At 39.3% G+C, this 24,269-nt stretch overlaps 1 protein-coding gene across 1 annotated transcript in view; it reads right to left on the bottom strand.

Annotated features, from left to right (window-relative positions):
* LOC126382349 (synaptogenesis protein syg-2-like) overlaps positions 1–24,269 on the bottom strand; it is a 336,238-nt gene that overhangs the window by 17,398 nt on the left and 294,571 nt on the right. Inside the window, exons 9-12 of the mRNA XM_050032158.1 lie at positions 23,639–23,769; positions 19,801–19,960; positions 8,805–8,956; positions 6,241–6,460 (exon numbers count right to left, since the gene is read on the bottom strand). Coding sequence (XP_049888115.1) covers positions 6,241–6,460; positions 8,805–8,956; positions 19,801–19,960; positions 23,639–23,769 — 663 coding nt within the window. The remainder of the gene's footprint in view (positions 1–6,240; positions 6,461–8,804; positions 8,957–19,800; positions 19,961–23,638; positions 23,770–24,269) is intronic.

The raw sequence follows: 24,269 nt of genomic DNA, 5'->3' as shown, positions 1-24,269 counted from the left end.
TTCGATAAAAAATTGAACTTGGATTTGACCCTACGTAAACAAGTTGACATTCAGAAAGTAATTACGTCAAATAAAATAAAATATTTCACGAGATTTTTATTCATATAATTGTTGCCTCCATGGTTCAGTGGTTGAATGGTGGGCTGACAGTCCCGGATTCAAGTCCCGGTGTGGACATTATATTATCACAAAATTCACTTTATAATCCCTCATCATCATCAATTTAAGAGCCACGCTCTTGTCGGTGCAGCATTTTCCAAATACTCTCCATGCTACTTTTTTAGGGAAAAATAGGGCAGTGGTTTCCCTCTTGCCTTCCGCCCCGCAGTACTCTGTCTGACGCGAGTGGGATGGCGCCCAGAGTAGTCTATTACAAAGCCATACTAGGACTCCTGTCCTCTGCCTCTGAATAGTACTGACAGTTACTGCTGCCCTCTGTCAAGTTCCAGGTTACTGTCCCTCTGACATGCCCCTTCCGTCCTGCATTGCCGTACCGATGGCTCCCATCTCCGCCTCTGCAGCCGTTATAATCCCTAGTTCGGTTAAAACATTGCAGGCTGATCACTCGATTATACATTGTTTTAAGTTTACGCGGTTATTATCGCGGGAGTCTCATATCCCCATTTAAACGCGGTAAGAACCCGTTATTATGTGCTTTAATTTTGATCACTCGAAAGGAAGATGATCCTAACATAACATGGCTCCATGGCAGCACAAGCTGAGCCATTTCCTTTTGCCCGTATTCGCAATATTCATAATTAAGTACTTAGTTTATATAGCAAATTTAAATTGTTACTGGCAATAAATTTATTTTATTCTTTTTATCCTTGCTTTAGGTACGTTAATAACCCATGTCCGGGGCCTTTGGCCACTCAATAGTAACCCTGACAGCAAGGTCGATGATGACGGTTATGGATCTCACAATTACAACTCACATGAGAGAAGAAGAACCGTGGGAAGAGTTGGTAGAACGCTTGCCTCTGACTTTGACGTCGCAGGTTCTAATCCAGCACAGGCCTAAACCGATGATTTTCGAATTTGTTTTCGAAGTCATGTTTAGATCATAAATGATAATCACGTACTCAGCAGTGAAGGAAAACATCGAGAGGAAACCCACATTCCCGAAGAAGAAATTTTCGGAGGTATGTGACCTAACCTGTATTGGGCTGGTTTTCCCTATGTGGGTTGGAAGGTCAGACATGCAGTCGCTTCTGTAAAAAACTAGACCTGTCAAATCTTGAGGGACCCTGTGTAAAACGGGATAATGCTAGGGAGATGATGAGAGAAAAACCATACGGTTTATCGTGTCCATCTTGGGATCTCTCAAAAGTGGGTGCAAGTTGTGTTTTGATTGCCTGTAGCTCTGCCTACCCTGGATTAAAATTATAGGCGTGATTTTATATATAATATTTGGAATATTTGAAATAAGTACCTACGGTCAAATCTAGCTCTGTTTTATTGTAAATGTTACCTTATTTGAGTGCAATAAAGTATGTTTGTATTTGTGTATGTACAAATACGGGCTTTATTCGGAATGCAATATTGTTTTGAAGGACCTTTGTAGCATCTTGTGTGTTTTCTTTGTGTTTTTATTTATTACTAGCTTTTGCCCGCGACTTCGTCCGCGTGGCGTGTTATATAAGAGAGAGATCTTTGTGTGTGTGGGAGTGCATATCAAATTTCAAGCATCTAACTTATGCAGTTTAGATTTTTTCATACAATTTTTTTCCCAATAACTCCCATTTTTCAAAATACAGCCAAAAAGAAACTTTATATTTACTAAGGTATGCATGCATGCTAGATTGAATCAATTGATTGAATTGATTTTTTTTTAATTGATTGTTCATTGAGTTTTAATTTTAATACACACTTCCTCTCTTCCCTTCAACGTTGCTGTGCCCTACAGGGTCCATGTTTTAGTTCCTATGCCTATGTAATACCCCATTGTACTACATGGAATGCAATAAATAATTTAATTGAATTGAATTGAAAACATCTATCTTACGCGGTTTCGATTTTTTCATACAAATGTTTTTTTTCCCGCTAACTCCCGTTTCCGTGGGAATTTTGCAATATCCTGTTGCAACTAAGGTTTAAGTTAACTAAGGTACCTGCATGCCAAATTTCAAGCGTCTAACTTAAGCGGTTTAGATTTTTCATACAAAAGGATTTTCCCGCTAATTTCCGTTCCCGTGGGAATTCCGGGAATTCCTTTCTTAGTGCACCTCTACGGTACCTAAGCTATGTCCCTTCCAAATTTCAAATGCCTACATTTAGCCATTCAGGCTATGCGTTGATATGTCAGTCACTGAGTCAGTCAGTTTCTCCTTTTATTTAGATTTGATTTTTTCATACAAATGTTTTTTCCCGCTAACTACCGTTCCCGTGGGAATTTTGTAATATCCTGTTGCAACTAAGCTTTAAGTTTACTAAAGTACCTGCATGCCAAATTTCAAACGTCTAACTTGAGTGGTTTAGATTTTTCATACAAAAGGATTTTCCCGCTAATTCCCGTTCCCGTGGGAATTTCGGGAATTCCTTTCTTAGTGCACCTCCACGGTACCTAAGGTACCTGCATGACAAATTTCAAACGTCTAACTTGAGTGGTTTAGATTTTTCATACAAAAGGATTTTCCCGCTAATTCCCGTTCCCGTGGGAATTTCGAGGATTTCCTTTCTTAGTACACCTCTACGGTATCTAAGGTACCTGCATGACAAATTTCAAACATCTAACTTGAATGGTTTAGATTTTTCATACAAAAATATTTTCCCGCTAATTCCCGTTCCCGTGGGAATTTCGGGAATTCCTTTCTTAGTGCACCTCTACGTTATCTAAGGTACTTGCATGCCAAATTTCAAAAGTCTAACTTGAGTGGTTTAGATTTTTCATACAAAAGGATTTTCCCGCTAATTCCCGTTCCCGTAGGAATTTCGGGAATTTCTTTCTTAGTGCACCTCTACGGTATCTAAGGTACCTGCATGCCAAATTTCAAACGTCTAACTTGAGTGGTTTAGATTTTTCATACAAAAGGATTTCCCTTCACTACTCTGCTCCTATTGATTGTAGCGTGATGAAAAGTATACTATGACCTGTCCAGGAGTGTGAAGAATAATTGTACCAAGTTTCATTAAAATCCGTCCAGTAGTTTTTGTTTCTATAAGGAACATACAGACAGACAGACAGACAGACAGACAGACAGACAAAAATTTTACTGATTGCATTTTTGGCATCAGTATCGATCACTTATCACCCCCTGATAGTTATTTTGAAAAAATATTTAATGTACAGAATTGACCTCTCTACAGATTTATTATAAGTATAGATGATGCGTCAACAGAAGTACATACAAAGAGACTATATAAAATACACATAATATACCTGCCAATTATGGACGCACAAAGTATGACGTCCTACAAATTATGCTTCCATGATGTGATTCTTTAATTGTACATTATTAGATTGCTTCTATGCTGTTTTGGGAGGAAATAAAAAACATAGAACATCAGTTGCTTGTCTTTCCGGGCATGTCGTAAAATCCGACAGAGGGATTGTGTCCTCTAACATGATGGACTTATGTTATGGGCGATAGGCTAATCCCTTATCACCATAAGATTCACCATAATCCAGCTAACGACATCGTATTAGCAGTGGTTGCAAGTTGTTTTTGATTACTTGTGGCTATGCCCACCCCAGAAGGGATTACGGGCGTGAGTTTATGTATGTAATATTTACAAATTAATAGTATTAATAGTACCTAGTAGTAGTAATTAATAGTATTATTATTACCTTACAAATAAAAAATAAAGCAAGATTGAACGTGGTTTTAAGTATTTGACAGCCAAGCAAAGTCGAATTGTATGATAATTGGATTAAATTTTGCTTGGCTGTCATGTTGACGGTACTGAAAAGTATCGGCGTCCGAAGGACGTAATATACGATCCCGACGACCCGATTACTCTAGCCATAGAGGCAGCCAATCAGCTCGCGACACCAAACACTTCAGGACCCCGATACCGACCCCGCCGCGCCGGCGTGGTCGACGATTTCCCTCATTCAGCGCTTATCGCTATCGACCCACTAGGGTCGATTAATTCTTTCAAATATTTTTCCTCTCAGACGACGCCCTGAGCCGAGGTTCGCGCCCAACTGGGCACCCTCAGGCCTGTTGTCTTAAACGTTGTACCGGGTGAGAGCCTTCAGCGCTCCCCATTTGTCCGGCCAAGTAGTTAATGCCATCTGCGGCAAATCTACAATAAGTCACGTCAAAAAAAAAAAAAAAACCTTGGCTGTCAAATAGTTAAACCCACATTCACCCTTGGTATATTTTTTTATTTATAAGATGGTTAGTATTATATGCACACTTACTAAAGTGCAAAGTAACTTTTCAGTTACCTACATAAACATGTGTGTGAATACGATCGTGGCACGGTGTAGTTTCGAAGCAATCGTGCTAAATGCATTCTAACGGCATCCCGACTTCAAGTAGACTGTAGTGTTGCGCTTGCCTTCCTAGCTAGATGAAACCCATCTGTTTACCGCAGATGTTGAGTAAATTGACAACGTATATTCCTTTACAGAACTTAGACACTGTTCGTTATTTAAACATTTCCCACGCATTTGAAATTCCCGCCCTTTCCCTTTGCCATTTGACAAGGACAGACGGAACGACCGCCATATTTAAAAAGAAACCACTTCTTCCGATTGCCGCGCGGACGACGCAAGTACCTCGCATCAAATATTAAAGAAAACCTCAAAAACCTAAATAAAACCTACATGGAATGCATTCCCGACGATTGTGAGTGTTTGTGAAGTGAAAACAATATTGGATTTAACATTGGCGAGACAAACTGTAAGTTTTTTCCTAATTCTTCCACTGTCGCAACCCCTCCATTATATTTCATACAGACACATTTGTTGTAATAAGCAAGTTCAGCTGCTTGTCTTCCCGGGAATGTCGTAAAATCCGACAGAGTGTTCTCTAACATGATGGACCTATGGTATGGGCGAGAGGCTGATCCCTTATCGCCATAAGGTTCATCATATCCAGCTTACATCGTATTAACAGTGACTGCGAGTTTTCTTTGATTACTTGTTTCTCAGCCCACTCCATTAGGGATTACGGGTGTGAGTTTATGTTTATTAGATAGATGGTTTGATGAAGCGTAATATACCCGTAACGAACTTCATAGTCATACTAATTACGGAGATGACACCCTCTTGATTATACCGTCTTTGATTTGTCATCCATCTAATGTGTCCTTAAGTGGCTAGAGTAAGCTAAGTAATATTATACTATTAGATCAATCATAATTACCTATATATGAACTTGCAATTAATATTACATAATCAAATGGAGAATTCGCAAGGTTACGTGGCTTCTCATATTGCGCTTAATAGATTTTAGTAGAAATTCCTGACGGTCTCCGTAGTCCAGAACATGAGCGTTGGGCTCACGATCTGAAGGTTCTGCCTTCGAATCCCAATGGAACATATTATTACAAAAATCACTATGTGAGATGAAAAGTAAGATGTTCCGTGGTTCGGAAGGCACGTGAAACCGTTGTTCCCGGTTACTGCTTGCTGATGTAAGTAGTCGTTATGTGAGCCTTGTTAAGGGCCCATGATATCACGGTCACTGAGGTTGGTAATTCCCCTCACAACCCATATGACAGAAGAAGTAGACTTTCCGATATTGGTCATGAGATTCAAAAGAAAAACAAAAACATAATACCATCCTGCGGACTGCGAGGTTTTCAATTAACCATATACATATAATACTGGAGCTGAAGGTGTATGAGATTTTTTCGACAGAGGATATTTTTTACGTATATTCCGCCATTAGTTGACGCCGCTTTGGCAAGAGGTCTCTGACCTCTACACAACCAACTTCTGTGACGTAATTTCAGAATACAATCATTACAATGTGCAGGTATTTTATGACACAAATACAAGCAAACTTTTTAAAACACGAACTTACATAAGCGTGTTGAGTTATCTAAAAATGAGTACTATCAAATAGTGCCTAATTGATCAAAGAATATGCACGTTTGTATTAAAAAAAATCTGCAATATTAAGTTCAAATTCTATAGCTACTTAAAAAAGGATGCAAGTCTCTTGGACTCCCCCTAAAGTTATAATGACTTATACATTGTCGTTGTCGTTGTTGGGAGTCTCATATTACTATTTTAAACGCGTTAAGAACCCGTTATTATATGTTTTAATTATTATAATGACTTACCAGCAACACATCTCAGCTCAGCTGAATCATCAGTCAGGTTCAAGGAAGAACAGTTGAAAGGCGGGTCAGGCCTTACTGCTGGTAGTAAAGTGTATCTGCAGGGTTCTATCTGTTGGCCTGCTAGGTTGGTAGCCCTGCAAGATAGGGAGCCATAATCCCCCTCAGTTGCTGGTGTGTACGTCAGAATAGACCGCCCTGATGCGTCTATTGTGAACTTGCCCTGTGGATTGAAAATAGTATTAAGTTTGTTGCATTTTTTTTTTGGTAACCTGTAAGTTATAGAAAGAAAATTGACGGACTAAACAGTTCTCCCATATAACTGTTTTCCTTCTATTACTTACAGATTACCAACAAAAATTCATTATACATACGACATACATAAAGTCTCGCCTATTTACCACCGGGGTAAGCAGAGACTATGGAATTCCATTTACTTCGATCTTGACACACTTCTCTTACTTCCTCCACATTCGTCAATCGTTTCATACACGCACGCCGGTACAGAGTAGGTTGTATTACCTTTTCCAAAGACATCTCCAATTTAGTCAATGTACATCCTTCAAGATATTCCTCTCTCTGGGATAATAAGTTCAAATAATCCCGGTTTATTACTAACAAATATTTTAACGAGAAATTCCTATTTTCCATGTTTCATAAAACACAAAGTTAATCAAAAAATATCAATTTAAATCCATTATTATTATTATTAGTTTTTATAGTTCATCATAAAATAAATGAATATATTTCAAACTTACATCTAAACCTTGTTTTATACAGGTTGTTAGTGACATCGTAACGAATACTTAAAGAGATGATTCAGACTATGATTCAGAGTTGATATCAAGCGGTTCATCGATTCGATGTCACTTACACCCTGTATAATAATATGACTATGTCGAAAAATTTGATAGAAACTCGGTCGCCTCAAATATTATGTAACAAAGTTGCATTCATTCAATTCACAGATCTATGAATTTTGTCAATGAAACAAAGTTCAGTTAATTATACGATTGTCCCGAAAATTAACGGTCTTACAGCTCACCACCTATTTTTATTACTTTGGTCTAACAGAAAGCGCGCTGAGGCGTGGGTACTTAGTTCATCTTGCGATACATGTACCTCTGACTACCCCAATTGGGATAATTCCTAAACTTATGTTATGTTACTTCAAACCTCATACAACGATAACTTTAAATTTATTAGTAAAGAAGTTACCAAATGAGAATATGACTACAATGATAAGAGCATATTTTGTCAGAAAACTAAAGTAAAAAGGGCTATTGACTCGCTCGCTCAGCTGGTCAAAGCAACAGCGCACTGTTTGCAAAAGGTTCGTGAAAACAAACTCAACTTTCCACAAGTCGAATACTTTATACGAGTGAATTTCTCGTATTTGCTACTATTAGCTCTCCAAATTAAACATTCACACCGAAATTAGTTCCGAAATTGGGGTTGAAGTTTTATTATAATTAAAGCACATAATAACGGGTTCTTACCGCGTTTAAATGGGGATATGAGACTCCCGATATTTCGACACTGTTGCAAGTGCCATGATCACGGGATGACTGATGAAAAAAAAAAAAAAAAAAAAAATTATGGATCTACCTACTCCACTCCAATCTCATCAGTCATCCCGTGATCATGGCACTTGCAACAGTGTCGAAATATCGGGAGTCTCATATCCCCATTTAAACGCGGTAAGAACCCGTTATTATGTGCTTTAATTATGATAATAACCGCGTAAACTTAAAACAATGTATGAAGTTTTATTACTTTCCATTTCTAACCTAATCTAACATAATTTCCCATCTATAACACTAGTCGACATGACATGATGTCATGTTGTATGATGCATGATGTTATGTTGTATGATACATGATGTCATGATATGATATAACATAACATCCCGCCTGTATCCCCAAAAGGGTAGACAGTGGTGTGTGGTGTATACATCCACTCACACACTCCTCGCTAGCTATGATTAAGTCCCATGTATTAGGGGGCAAACCTATTGCCATTCCGGGCATAAATCCTGAAAACCATTGCAATTACTGTTTATCTTTGCTGCCGTGCAGTTGAACAACATTGAGAAAGTTGTTAATACGAGTAATATATTTTTTACATATTTACGGCTTCCGTGGTCCAGTGGTGTGAGCGTTGAAATCCCGGTGGGGACATATCACAAAAATCATGTTGTGATACCTTGTTTGATTAGGACTTTACAGGCTGATCACCTGATTATCCGAAAGTAAGATGATCCGTGTTTCGGAAAGCACGTTAAGCCGTTGGTCCCGGGACTACTTACTGATGTTAGTTAGTAGTCGTTACATGAGCCATATCAGGGGCCTTTGGCGGCTCAATAGTAACCCTGACACCAGGGTTGATGGGGTTGGTAATCCACCTCACAACCCACATGCCAGAAGACGAATAAAATATTACTGGGCTTTAAAACATAAATAATTATTTATTACAGCTCCCTTATAAGACAAAAGAAACGCTTTTCTTGTCAACACTAACAATATAAAAAGGACTACTCTTAGTTTTTTTTTTTTTTATTTACTTACCGGTTCAAGTTCCATCGTCCCCATAGAGTTATTCAAAGTCCATTGGAAGTTCTTCGGTGGTGGAAACGCGTCGACTTCGCAAGTCACCTTCGCTGCTTCGTTGAGAGCGGCCCCCACTATTGCTGTCATAGTATTTGTGCAAACGGGTTTATCTGTAAAGGCAGAAACCTCTTAGGAACGGAATTTGGGATTACAGTGTTATAGGCGTAGACGTGTTACGGCGTAGCAAACCGTTACGGTGACTACACGTCGCACCAGTTGGACATAATAATTATGGAATACATAAACAAGAGACATGTGTGTTTAAATGTAGGATAATTATGATAGATCCCTGATTAGGACGTTCGTCTCAGGATCTGGAAATCTCGGGTTCGATTCTCGGTGGGGATATACTACAATACCAGTTTGTGATCCCTAGTTTGGTTAGAGCATTGCAGGGTGATCACGCGATTGTCCGAAAGTAAGATGATCCGTGTTACGGAGGCATTTTCTTAAGTATCCACTTCTTACATGAGTCATGTCAGAGGCCTTTGGCAGCTCAATAATCACACTGACATCAGGAGACCCAAACGTAAAAAGAAGAATGACTGTTTGATGGAGTAAGGGAAGGCATAGTTCAGCTGCTCATTACTAGACCAAAAGCAACCGTTTAAAAACTTCGAATATCGCTTAAAATTTTACTACCAGGTAGGAAACACAGCACTGCATATGGTTTGACAAAACACGCTCATATGACTCCGTGACTAGATAGCCATAATTCTCGCAGTCACGCTTTGCATGTGACCGAATACTCCATCAATTGAACGACACCCGATTCCTGCTTTACACACCATCGGTGTTGCAAATTGAATGCACGTCTCGCGTGACACGCATAACTCTCAAATGCATGCGATGCTAGACTTGGATTCTCAATAACATGCATGGGACCGTGTATTGAGCCGGTACTTTGAATTGAAACGTTGATTTAGTAGCTTTGTTGCTGTATAAACATCTTGGGTAATTTCCTGGTTAGAAAACAAATTGTAAAATTCTAATAACTAAATAAAGATAGATTTTACGGTGACAAATACGTTTTCTTTTTTCTACTTAACTTATTTATGAATTTTAATAATGAACAATTTAATATAACTGCGACGTTTTGTCACGTTTTTTTATGACGTCACAGGTTTCCGTTACATACAATTTCCATAGGAATTTCGAATTTTGACGTTTAGTAAAAAGTTACTGATTTGACTAGCTGGAAATTACCCTATTCAACATATGAATATTTAAGATCAGACCTATTTCCCGTTGAGATAGGTAGAAACCACAAAATTCACTTATTACAAACACGTGTGATCATGTTTGTTTAAAAACTTGTTCATAATACGCATTTCACATACATACATACATAAACTCACGCCCGTAATCCCTAATACGCATTCCGTTTTTAATAAATATGTGTATCAAATATGCTTAATTGAGTCGCTTGATGAATACTTCGAAATTAATAAAGTTTTTATTTGCATAAGCGAAGTGGCCGGTTGCGGAACCCTTGCGGTTGCCAAGGGTAGACCTTGTATGGCTCGGATTCAGTGACTTTACCACTCAGGGACTATTATACATTTTGACAGCTCAGAAAGGTTTGTATGTCTCTTTCGCACTTAGGTGGACTGTATCTTTCTATCGTGTTATAATACCTTGCAACAGCGCAAAAAGTATAAGTAGGCAGGATGCTCGGAGAACGCCTTTACCAGCCCTATATTGCCACATAAAACGAAATACATTTATTTTCAACTAGATATCTGCCCGAGTTTTTATCCGCGAGGATTTCGATTACCTTGGTAATAACCCTAGGTCCAGTTCTTATAAAGTAAGTCCTAAATAAGATCTTAGGCATTAAAACGTAACATAATAAATAGAGAGAGAAACGTAAATTATGTAACAACGCATTTCGAAAAAAAATTAAAATCGTTGTTACACTTGGCGGAGGTGACTGTGGTGTATTAGCATCATAGTAAGTGGAACTCCATCTTTGTCAAATTGGGTAATGTCACAATAATTGAATGCATACGTCGCCAACAAACTGCACTGCAGTTTGGCGACATATTTAGCTTTAAATAAATTTTTGTACAATTTATCATCATCACCAGCCCATTAACGTCCCCACTGCTGGGGCACGGGCCTTCCCTATGATGGATAGGGAGATTGGGCCTTAAATCACCACGCGGGCCCAGTGCGGATTGGTGGTTATTAACGACTGCTAATGCAGCCGGACCAACGGCTTAACGTGTCTTTCGAAACACGGAGGAGCTCGAGATGGAAACTTTTTTTTTTGGTCACCCATCCTATGACCGGCCTTTGCGAAAGTTGCTTAACTTCAACAATGGCAGACCGAGCGCGATTACCGCTGCACCACCGAGCTCCTCGCAACAATTTATACTTTAAATAAATAGTAATAATAAAATAAGTAACTTTCAGAGGAAGACCATTCGTACCTAATGATATATGTATAATTATCATAAAAGAATGCAATACGTATGGGTCTGCAACATCGCTCCCCGGTCTATGGGACTCGGAACGTCCTAAATACGCCACTGAACGCATTCCGCCTGTTGCCTCCCTACTTCATAATTTCGCCATGTTTATTTGCTTACGAACTAAAACACGCCGAAATACGTTCTACTCACTTCCGTAGTTGCTACTTTTCCGAACATTATTAGTACCCACTCTTGTTTTACTTTAGCAATCAATTATCAATTCTAAGCGGACCCAGTTAAAACGGAATAATGGAGATAATGAATCAATTTTTTAACGATTCAAGCGTAGATTTTTGTTTGACTTTTTCTAAGGTAAAATGTAAAATGGCCGACTCGTGGTAGCCCAGCTGCTATAAATAAATATGTTCAAAACAAAGTTCAGCTTTGCCAGTCACATTCGAAACACACGAGAGAAGAGATACATTATATACATATATACAATTATTATTTAATTTTTGAAATAAATAATAAAAATACATATATTATATTATACAATGACCTGCCTTATAACAGATTTGCGCACAAAAAAATTGTATCGGCCTCAATTGTCACCAAAGTGTAGGTAACATTCGCAGGTGCTCACATAATTCACCACCATAAATTACTTAGTGCTTCACTAAGTACTAAAAGGAAAACTACAGGAAAAGTAGGTAAAGTTACAGGCTCAATTTAAATTTTCTATGCAACAAAAGTTTGTGGTCTTTGTACTAAGCATTATTTTACATTATGATGCCAACAGCTTAGAGTTTACCAACTTTACATGGTGCAGAACTAAAATTAAATACTTCTAAGTTTTTCAGGCGTTTCTGTACATAATACATTATTTGGACTTGTTAATTCTACAAGAATTTGCAGTAAAACAAGCGAAGTTTTAAGTGAATTAGCTTTGAAACATTTTCAAATAAAGAACTGCTTGAAAATTTATTAAGTACCTATTCCAGTTAGATTTTCCCCTATTACAGCATTCACTACTCACTCTATTATGGCCTACCATAAGATTAGGTACATATGAAAATAGTTTATATACTATATCACGAAATGTAAAATAATTTTATTGATGGCTTGAGGTTGATTGAGGGGAGGCCTATACCTAGCAGTGGGACATATAAAGACTCTTTATGCTATGTCTAATGGCTATATTTTCTTTTAAAATACATATAATGCTTAGTAAATTGCAAAAACATATATTTTATTTGACTAAAAAACAAGTAGATATTTTAAAGGAATTATGCGCAAACAGTACTTTACCTACGTTATTAACTGTGTTGGAAAAATGAAAATAACCAGTTATAAAAACAAAGTTCTTTGGCTGTTGAAATAAGGAAATAAATAAAAGAAATCAAAGAACACGTTACACGTGCTACCGAAAATAGCGAAATTTCCTTATGAAACTATTTGATGAATAAGAATTCACTGAGTTATTTACAATAACAATAAAAAATAAAATAAAAAGTCATTTATTTCTGAAAGTACATACTTAACAGTTGTTCGTGGATAGGACTTCCCAGTAAGTAATGAGGATACTTGAGTTGGGAATGTCCCGCTTCTTCCCTTAGGTCTTACTAAAAATATTACAAGTTTGTAGGTAAATATTAAATGGTCTTAAGCTATGTATGTGTGAGATTCAACAAAAAAAAATAAAAAATAAAAATAACAATAAAATAAAAAGTAGTAAAGTAATTGTGGTGATGAAGAGTCCTTACGTTAAGGTGGATGAAAAGGAGAAATGCTTGTGTGTGCGTGCCTGTGCGTGTTCGTGTGCGTGCCTGTGCGTGTTCGTGTGCGTGTGCGTGTTCGTGGGCGTGTGCGTGTGCGTGTGCGTGTGCGAGTGCGAGTGCGTGTATGTGTGCGTGAGCGTGTTTGTGTGCGTGTGCGTGTTCGTGTTCGTGTGCGTGTGCGTGTGCGTGTGCGTGTGCGTGTGCGTGTGCGTGTGCGTGTGCGTGTGCGTGTGCGTGTGCGTGTGCGTGTGCGTGTGCGTGTGCGTGTGCGTGTCCGTGTTCGTGTGCGTGTGCGTATGCGTGTGCGTGTATGTGTGTGTGTGTGTGTGTGTGTGTGACAGAGAGTGTTTGTACATTGTGAATGACAGTGATCGCCCAGCCCTACGATTCTCATCTTGGGGTCGGATGTAGAGAATCCACTAGATGATCACTATCACACGTGTAATATGCCATACCCAGTCTATAAAGTGCCTACGACTAGAATGAAGATTTATTTATACTAGCCTATTTAAGAGGTGTTCCACATCACAGTAGGAGAGCGTGGTTAGCCATTTTTTAATAGCTGTCTTACAGTTGTAAGACTGCATCGGATATATGTTTAGAATTTTATTGACTTTATTGTAAATAAAGGGCGATTGACAGGCGTATTGGCGTTGGGCAAAGGTAGTGCGAACTAGGTGTGTACGAGCGACGTTATGATTTCTACGTTTACTTTGTGAAGCTGGGTCAAAAATCAGTTTCTTATGGATTTTTAGGATAAGGTCATGTATGTATAATTTACGAACAGAAAGGAGGTTACTAGTTACATAAAGTGTGTCTGTAGGAAACCTATAGGGTTTAAAATACATTACCTTGATAAGACTTCTTTGGGCGCGTTCAAGAGATAGGAAATCAGTCTTATTTCCACCGCCCCACACTGGTATGCAGTATGAAATAACTGATTGTGCCAGAGCAATATAGGTTTTGTTTAAAAGATCTCCCGTCATCACATGTCGTAGGGTTTTGAATATCCATATAAGTTTTCTTACTCTACTAGTGATCAGCTCCAAGTGGGAGTGCCATGTGAGTCGTTGGTCGATCATGATTCCCAAATATTTTGTAGTTCTTATATTCTGTAAAGTCGGGCAATCACAGTCATGGTGGTCAGAGATAGAGCATCCGTGGATTTTAATGCAAAAGTCTTGTCCAGGTTGAGTGTTTAGATAAGGGGAAAAACAGATATAATTTGTTTTTTGGACATTTAGTGTAAGGAGGTTTGCGTCAAGCCAGGAAGCAACCCTCGCCAGTCCCTTCTCAGCTTTATTTTTGACATCTTCCCAAGTCTTTCCCGAAAAGACAATCGCAGTATCGTCTGCATATGAGAATATCTTACCCTCTATCTCTTTAAGATTGCACAGATCGTTTATATAAATCAGGAAGAGTGTGGGGCCAAGGACACTTCCCTGTGGCACACCATAGGTGACAAGTTCCTGCTCACTAATGTAGTTGTCGATCTTTACATTTTGATATCTGTCATGGAGGTAGCTATTTAGTAGAGAGAGAGCAGCACCGCGTATTCCAATGCACTCGAGCCTACGTATAAGGATGGGGACAGAAACGGTATCAAAGGCTTTTTTAAGGTCAAGAAATACCGTTATGCATTTCTTACCACAGTCCACTTCTTGTGTGATTGTAGAGGTGAGGTCTACAATGGCGTCCTGGGTAGACAACCCTTTTCTAAAACCGTATTGCGAATTAGAAAGAATATTGAATTTGTTTAAGAAGCTAACAATTTTGTTATTTAAAAGTTTTTCTATTATTTTGGAGATGGAAGTGAGGACGGATATTGGCCTATAATTGTTGACATCCGAACTGTCCCCACTCTTATACACGGGCGTGACGACAGATCTCTTTAGAGACCTGGGAAAGATACCAGTGCTAAAACAGAGGTTAGCCAAGTTACTTATGAGGGGGACTAGGAAGTCCCTCGATTTCTTTATGAATTTCGTGGAAATTCCATCCCATCCAGGGGCACTAGCCGTGTCTAGAGAAGAAAGTAAAGCCACAAAAGCTGAGGTGTTATATTTATTTATTTTTAAATTAACATGGTCGAGACAGCTATCAAACCTAGTGGATAATGTGTGTCCTGGTAGTATACCATGTGAAGAAAGGGCGTTTAGGTAACTAAGTCTATTTCGACGCTTTTGAGATGTTTCATTCGGGGGTACGATTAAGTTAATATTTATGTCACCTATAAGTAATATGTTGTTATAGGACGAAATAGTTTCAAGATGGTTAGCAAGTGACAGTATAAAATTTTCAGCATTAGTATATGACGGAGAACGGTAGATGCCAAGTATAGTGTAATGGGAAAAAGTAATCTGGAGGCCAGTAGCTTCTGTTAATTTTAATTCCGTAATTTTAGCTTGATGATGTTTTTTGATATAAATTGTGACGCCGTCGTTTTGATTGAGTAGATTATTAGTGTAATAGGAAATGTAGTTTTTCAAGCGGGGAACTGGTTTATTTTTATCGAGTCTACATTCTGTGAGTATGAGTATGTCAGCCGCGTATGGCAATTGTGAGAGTGTAATTTCTAGGTCATCAAAATTACCATAGATACTACAAATGTTTTGAGTAACTATAATGAGGTCGTTTTTAATTTGATGTCCTATGGTATTTGTCAAGTCTTGTATATTACATTTTATTGAGTCTGCAATAGTTATGCGGTCTAATTCCTGCTGAGTGTTTAGGCTATCCATTATAAAGCGCTAAGGTGCGGTGGACGTCATTAACAGTTTTGAGTGGTACTATTATTTTGTTATAGTTAAGGTTTAGGCATATAGGTATACTTGTATGTGTGTGAGAGGGGACTGGGCATGTAAGGTTATAGGTTTGTGTGTGCGGTAGGCTGAGTGTACGTGGGTGTAAGGGTGACTGCGATAGTTTGATTAGAATGCACATAAGACAATTTTTATGTGATTTTATTTCAGTTGAGCACGTACTGAGAAAGATATTTTGTGTGTATAATGGGCTGAGTGTAAGCAAACGTGGGAGTAATTTCGTAAGGTGGAAGGAAGTGAGGGTTTCGTATGTTATTATTTCTATTAATGCAATGTTGCAAGTAGTGTGTTTATGAGTTTGAGTGAGTGGTGGGTTGGGTGTAAATAGGTGAGGCAGTAAATGCGATAATTGAACGAAAGTGTGTACATAGTTAGTTTTGTGTGTTTTAATTACAATCAAAAGTTCCTTAAATGTACTAAACAGCTCGGTAAATATAAGTACATAACACAAGATTATATAGTATATAAGTAGTCATTTTTGAAGACGAAGTTGGTGAATTTGTGGTTCATTTTGAATGTTAATTATCTTCGATTGGTCTTCTTTCCTAACAAACACTCTCCCGTAGGCAGTCCAGCAGTATTTATATCCGTGATTTTTGGCGAGGTCGCGTGCGAGGAAGTATAGCCGGGCTCCCTTAGCTGTCAGCTGTTCAGACACGAAGACTGGGCTGTCCTCATGTGCGGTATGTCCAAGGTGCTTCGTTTGTAGTTTAGACTTGTTTTTAATATTAAATTCCTTGATTTTTTTTAGGAAATCAGTACGCATTAGGGATGACCTGAATTCAAGTATTATTGTGGGGTTTTTTACCGAGTCCTGTTTTGATTTCAGTCTGAAAATATCACAAATGTCTCGCTCACCTAAGTCGAGATTAATATTTTCAGCTAGTTTTATAATCATGTTTAGGAGGTCGGTTCTTGTTTCTTGTGGTTTACGTGGGACGTTTTTTATTTCGACAGTAGATTTTCTCGAGGTACGTTGGAGATCTTCAATTTTGTCTTCTAAGATTGAAATATACTCCCGGTCCGTCTTAGCCTGGGATTCCAGGAGGTCTATTTTCTGACGAAATTCCTCGTTATGGGCAGATAGTAATTCAATAGATTGTTCGATGTTGGAGTTTGATTTTTGAATATCCTTGATATTACTGGTGATTTCAGCAAGTTCCTTGGTTTGGTTAGTTATTAAAGTAGTTAGTAAGTCTTTCATTTCCGCTTTCATCTCTTCTTTAAAGACTTGGAACTGTGTCGTTAGGGGCGATGTCTTATCATCCCTTGGTCTTTTACTGCGATGAAAAACAAAGGTTGGTGGCGAGTTTTCGTCTTCTGGGATATTTTTAGTTGGTAGCAGCGGTTGGGAGTCAGAGGTGGAGCTCTCAAGCGAGTTTTGGCCTTTATCGCCGTTGTCCGGGATGATTTTCGGGGGTGATAGCCGTACGGACATGATTTATATTCTATGCGTAGGCTTAATTGATCGGCGTGCCGACGGAAAGTGCGTTTGCGAGTAGGCGGGGCTAGCGTAGTAATATAGATGTATATATATACCCAGTATGCGCAGGCGGTCGCTGATTGGACTGTGGGCGGGGCTTCCGATGCAACTTGCTTGGAGCCGTGCGCAGGAGCAGGTGTTTGTCCTTATCTTAGCGCGGGCTTCTCACTCACACACCGATTGCTAACACAACACTTAACACTTCTAAACTCCTGGTACTTTCGAAGAAATTTTGTTGAATATTTTACTTTCAATTTTTAGAATTAATATCGAATAAGGATTTTAAGTGAAACACGTCCGGTCTCAACGGAATCCAAGAGGGGAGAGGATAATAACAAAAGATAAAGATACCAGAATTTTTCTATGAAAATCTATGTATATTATATTTACAAGCCTTCAAAGGCCATGAATAACAGAAAGGGGAATAAAAATGGAAAAAAAGATCATAATCTTTTTTGAAGAAAAAAATAACATAGACACTTCTTAGCGTTATCCCGTTTTCACAGAGACCGCTTACCTAATCTGGACATTAGACAGGTCCAGTTTTTACAGGAGCGACCGCCTGTCTGATTTTCCAACCCATCATCTCTCTAACAATATCCCGTTTTTCACATGGTCCGCTTACCTAACCTGAAGATTTGACCAGGTCCGGTTTTTTACAGAAGCTACTGCCTGTCTGACCTTCCAACCCGTGATGGGATAACCAGCCCAATACAGGTTAGGTCACATACCTCCGAAAATTCTGATTTTCCAACCCACGTAGGGAAAAGTAGCCCAGTACAGGTTGGGTTACTTATTTACAAAAAGCATTTCTCAGGCATGTATTTATATTTGGTTTGCCTCACGACGTTTTCTTATTGTTGATTTATTTCACACATAATAGTTAACAATGGGATTTGTATTGCAAAAGGCCATTCATTCTTTAACTGTGCAAGTTATGCGCGTATGAAACTCCTTACTTGCTTCCGTCAGAGTCGCTTACTATCTTCGGAGCTTCAATAACCAGTTACGAGCTCATTTTGAATCCTTATGCGAATATTCTTAGTATATTATTATTATGTATGATGTATTTTTTTTTTGTTTCAATACTTGTTTTGTTTCCAAGAAGAGCTTACATGGAACAGATTAAAGAAAAGGCTGTCTTATAGGGAAATCAAGGAATTGGCTTTTGATAGACTGGAATGGAAAATGGTGCACCGACAAGAGCGTGGCTCTTAAATTGATGATGACTTGTTTTGTCTCTGTGTGTATAGTCCATTATTTATTATTTATTATTATAGTTTCTGTTCGCGATGATTGACTTTTTTCTTCTTAGTGAATGACATTATAGTGTAATTTATATTAATAGACGATCAAAAGTGAAATTTTGTTTGGAAACCTTGTTATCTTCATTTAATGTGTATGTTAGAGTGAGACGCAATGCGTAATAGGGACAAAGAATTATGATAGAAAAGGACCTAAAGAGCAGGACAGACTACAGAACTTGTGATTGGAGGAAAATGATTTAGATTAAGTTTTGTTTTTGTGCTATTTTGGTATCATTTTTACTTAGAGATGTAAGGTTTTTGTTGGATAATTATTGTTTTCTATACTTGATCACTTGAAATAATATTGTCATCTGTAGTTTTAAGTATGCACTTTTAAATAAAACTTGTCTTGTTCGTGTTTTTCATTTACCTAAAGAAATACATTGGAAAAATGATCCACTTTTAAGGGGCTTCACCCCAAATAGTCATGAAAATTCTGGATTAGTAAAACAATTTAAAAGAGAAATGCTATTTATAATGTATATTAATTAGGAAAGATAAGGATCATCGATTTAGGATAGTTTTTGTTTGCATATTCTTATTAGAAAAATAATTGTAAGAGGAAATATGTCGATCTTATAATGAAAATAAAGAACAGAGAAGTGAGGCACAACTAGGAGTAGAGTAGGTACGTCATTCGTATATAAGGATGTCATTTCCAAGTAATCGTGTTAGTTGGTTCCTATCGCGCGCGCATACTCGACGTCTCCGGGCTCTCCTGCGGTGCCTCGCTCCTCAGAATTTGAAGATTTGTAAGAAGCATTTTTATTTCCCTGTTGCGGCGATCAGCACCCCCTCGGTGTAGGGCGTTCATGGGCCTTGGTTAGCTTCAGGCTGGCCATCTAGTCCGTACGTCCAGCACAGTTTCTTTAGATTATGCTTAGATATATCTTTAGTAAATATGTATTATATTATTTTGAGTATTTATTTCTTGTTGCACCATCCCGCATCCAAATTTGGTAATGTTTGTTTCCTGGTAGTGGTTGCCTGGAAGAAGTTGCACTAGAGCGATAAGGCTCCCCAAATTGTACTGAATTCATGTGTTATGTCATATTGTTGTAATTTAGTTCTGTTCAATAAGGTATATTTGATTTGATTTGACATTCAGTCTTATGACTCCAAATAGAATATATAATAATATACTTACATATAACCTGGAGATTGACAGGAGCGGACTTCCCGTCCCCCTCAACGTTCGAGGCTGTGCAGACGTACTTCCCCGCCTGTTCTCTCGACACCCCTTGTAACGCGAGGTGGGCTGACCCGGCTATGACTCCCGCTCTTTGATTGTGCGTCATCACTTGACCCTGCAAAGAATAGCATACGCTCACGACTACATCCACCAAGATGAACTAAGTATCCACACTTCACCGGGCTTTCTATCTTTCTTTCAACGTGATAGGTGGTGGTGGATAACGACCTCCGTGGACCAGTGGTTGAGCGTTGGGCTCACGATTCGGAGGTCCGGGGTTCGATTCCCGCGGACATATCACAAAAATTACTTTGTGGCTCCTAGTTTGCTTAGAAAATTACAGGCTGATAACCTGATTGTCCGAAAGTAAGTTGATCCGTGCTTCGGAAGGCACGTTAAGCCGTTGGTTCCGGTTACTGCTTGCTTGTGCTTGCTGATGTAAGTAGTCGCTACATGAGCCATGTCAGGGGCCTTTGGCGGCTCAATAGTAACCCTGACACCAGGGTTGATGAGGTTAGTACTCCACCTCACAACCCACACGATAGAAGAAGAAAAATCTGTGAACGCCCGTTTCCACCTCGGTACCGAAGTTGCACCAATGAGTTTTTAATTTAACGTAAGTGCTTTTCACAAACACAATTGACTCAACCATTATAGACGGCGACAAGGTTTACCACCTATGCAATCATTCTATCGTGGTGGTGAGCCGTATCGCCGTCTATAACAGTCGTGCCAGCTCCGGCCAAGTAGATAATGCCATCTGCGGCAAATCTACAATAAGTCACGTCAAAAAAAAAAGAGCCAACTGCGTTAGTTAGTGAAAATTGCACAAGAATACTTATAAGAAACTTCGTATACATATGGCACAAACCGAAAAAAAAATGCATGACGACACTGACTGTTATCGGAGAGATTGTATGCAGTTCGCGTGATAATAAAATGTATTTATTGTGTAAAAAGTACATAATTCAATACGTTTATCATTCTTCTCTTCTCCTATCGTGTGGATTGTGAGGTGAATTACCAACCTCATCAACCCTGGTGTCAGGGTTATTAATGAGCTGCCAAAGGCAGATGTGGCTCATGTAACGACTACTTAGCATTAGAAATAAGATACAAGGTAGGTAACTGGTGCAAGAACTAGGCTGAGCTATGTTTTAGACATAGAGCACACGATACGAGGCGTTTGGAGAGAGAATGCAACAAGAGAGAGGCGTCAAAAATGGCTGCAAGTTGTCTTTGATTACTTGTGGCTCCGCTCATTCCATTAGGGATATATGTTTTGCTTTCAAATAATTCCCGCGTCTGTCGGAAATGAATATCGCAAACAAATTGTAATACTTGACCACAATCCGGTATCTGCAGCTGAAACCGCTTTATTTTCATTGCATCCATCAGTGCTCTTTAGTACTTCAGTTCTAGCCGAATATAAAGTCAAAGTGAATGGATTTTGCCTCGCAAAATGTGCGGTAATTTCAAATTTCATCCACTGAGTTACCATGGTGAACATCAATTATGTGAGTAGATTAGTTTGGGCAATAGCGTGGTTATTACCTTTATTCCGCTTTTGGTATTATGTTACTAATATTTTACAGTTAAGTAGTTGTAAATCAAACTGTTTATAAAGGTTAGGTTACACAGTGCGAGCAGCTGATGTGACAATAGACAGCTACTATGCCTGTGTACTCGTATGACAGTAGTTCGACTCGCCTCGCACGGTCACACTTTGCAAACTGAAGACAGCTACTATACCAGTGTACTGGTATAATTCGTTTGTATCATGTCGCCCAAACAAGAAACACTGTACCCGGCGTGGGCTCGAGCGTACGAGCTACTGTCATTTCGCAAAATCGTGCGAGTTGACGACCGAGCGGCATGCGAGTGGTGTGGTGGGGGAAGGCAAGTAGCGAGTAAAAACCAAAAAATGTTGAAGTAACTCGAACGCGAGCAACTGTCCCACTCGCACATGACAGTAACTAATATGATGCGGTCACACGTGCTTAGTAGCTGCACCTCAATAACTGACTCGGTCAGCTCGCATGTTAGCTCGCACTGTGTAACCTAGGCTTAAAGCGATCAACTGTCACTCAGTGCCACTTCGCTTCAATGAGTACGCATAAGAATGAAAAGGTTAGGGTAGCAAGTCACCCACTTAATATCTAGCCCGAGGGCGAATTTGCTCATTTTATATTCCATATAGTTAACCTACTTGAATGGTATACATTTTATTCTATGAGTATAATACTTAGGTATATAATTACACACACTCAATGTATTAATTACTACGAATAAGGCATAATTCATCATCGTCATCTTCAGCCCATTAACATCCCCACTGCTGGGGCACGGGCCTTCCCTATGGATGGATAGGGAAATCGGGCCTTAAACCACCACGCGGGCCCAGTGCGGATTGGTGGTTATTAACGACTGCTAATGCAGCCGGGACCAACGGCTTAACGTGCCTTCCGAAGCACGGAGGCGCTCGAGATGAAAACTTTTTTTTGCGGTCAGCCATCCTATGACCGGCCTTTGCGAAAGTTGCTTACCTTCAACAATCGCAGACCAAGCGCGTTTACCGCTGCGCCACCGAGCTCCTCCAGGGCATAATTATCTCTCTTTAAAACAAATCTTTCCCATATTAACTATGATGCCTAAGGAAAAAACGTTGCACAAAAATCTCCTTCACAAAAAAATATATTTACTTTTTTTACACAAAATATCACGCCTATTTCCCTTTATATTGAGTACTCTAAACCGGCGAGGTTACACGAAGACTTTCATGAGAGTGGAAGAAGTGAAAATAATGTGACAGGATCGCAGGAGTTGGAATTCTGTACGACTATATCCCAATTGGGGTAGTCACAGGCATATTTTCCGAAAGACGGCCTCTGAGGTCAAGTGCTTGAGCGTTGGGCTCACGATCCGGAAGTCCCGGGTTCGAATCCCGGTGGGGACATATCACAAAAATCACTACGTGATCCCTAGTTTGGTTACGATATTACAGGCTGATCACCTGTTGTCCGAAAGTAAAACGATCCGTGCTTCGGAAGGCACGTTAAGCCGTTGGTCCCGGTTACTACTTACTGATGTAAGTACGTAGTCGTTACATGAGTCATGTCAGGGGCCTTTGGCTGTTCAATAGTAACAATCCACACGATAGAAGATCGCTAAACTATGCGATGTAATGATTGATGTTCCTAGATCGAATTTTCACCGTATAAAATGTAACATAAGGTCTAACAAACCCTGACATCGGGGTTGATGAGGTTAGTGATCCCCCTTACAACCCACACAATAGAAGAAGAAGACTGAAAGATGCCTCACTGAACTTTCTGTTCGACCAACATGGTAGCTGTATCGCCGTTTATAATGGTCAAGCCAACTGTGTTAGTGAAAATTGCACGTAAGATTAATAAATTGATTGGTGCAAGTCCGGTAACAGCCTCCGTGGTCTAGTGGTAAGAGCGTTAGGCTAACGATCTGGAGGTCCGGGTTTGATTCCCGATGGGGACATTGTCGAAATCACCTTGGGAGACTGTCCTTTGTTTGGTAAGGACTTTTCAGGCTTGAATCACCTGATTGTCCGAAAAAGTAAGATGATTCCGTGCTTCGGAGGGCACGTTAAGCCGTTGGTCCCGGCTATTAGGCGTAAAAACACCTCCACCTACCCGCAGTGGAGCAGCGTGGTGGAGTATGCTCCATACCCTCTCCGGTTGATTGAGAGGAGGCCTGTGCCCAGCAGTGGGACGTATATAGGCAGTTTATGTTTGAAAGTGATCGATGTTGTACTCACATTATGTTCCCAAACGACTTTATAAGCCGGAGGGTTGGCGCGCACCACGCATTCGAAGTAGACGTCGTCACCTTCTTCAATGTCGTTAGGGTTCAATTTCGACCCCAACTGTAGGACTACTATCGGCATATCTGTTGGATAAAAGAAGTATGTTGTTAGAGTTTCATTTTATCTGGACTGACATGATTAAAACATAACGAAGCATCACGCTTGTATCCCCTGTCAGGGTAGGCAGAGGGAAATATACAGGGTGTTAGTAACAAGAACGAACTTTGAGTTCTGATTCCGATCATGATTCTGAGTTGATATTACGTGAAATTTTCCGTCGGAAATATATGGATGAAACTGAAAAATTATAAAAATACACTAAAATTTTCCGACAAGAAATTCTACTTGATTATTATCTCAGAATCATGGTCTGAATCATTCCCTTTAGAATTCTTTAAGATGTCACTAACATCATGTATACACCCACTCCTTGCCAGCTATTTATAAGTCCCATAAAATAAGAGGCAAGCCTATCGCCGTTATCCGGGCTAAAATCTTGGAAACCACGGGATATCAAAACCATTTCAAAGGCCTTTGGCGGCTCAATAGTAGCCCTGACACCACGGTTGATGAGGTTGGTACT

Source organism: Pectinophora gossypiella, chromosome 4, assembly GCF_024362695.1.
Source record: "Pectinophora gossypiella chromosome 4, ilPecGoss1.1, whole genome shotgun sequence".
Classification (NCBI taxonomy): Eukaryota; Metazoa; Arthropoda; class Insecta; order Lepidoptera; family Gelechiidae; genus Pectinophora; species Pectinophora gossypiella.
This window is presented reverse-complemented; position numbering and strand designations above follow the sequence as displayed.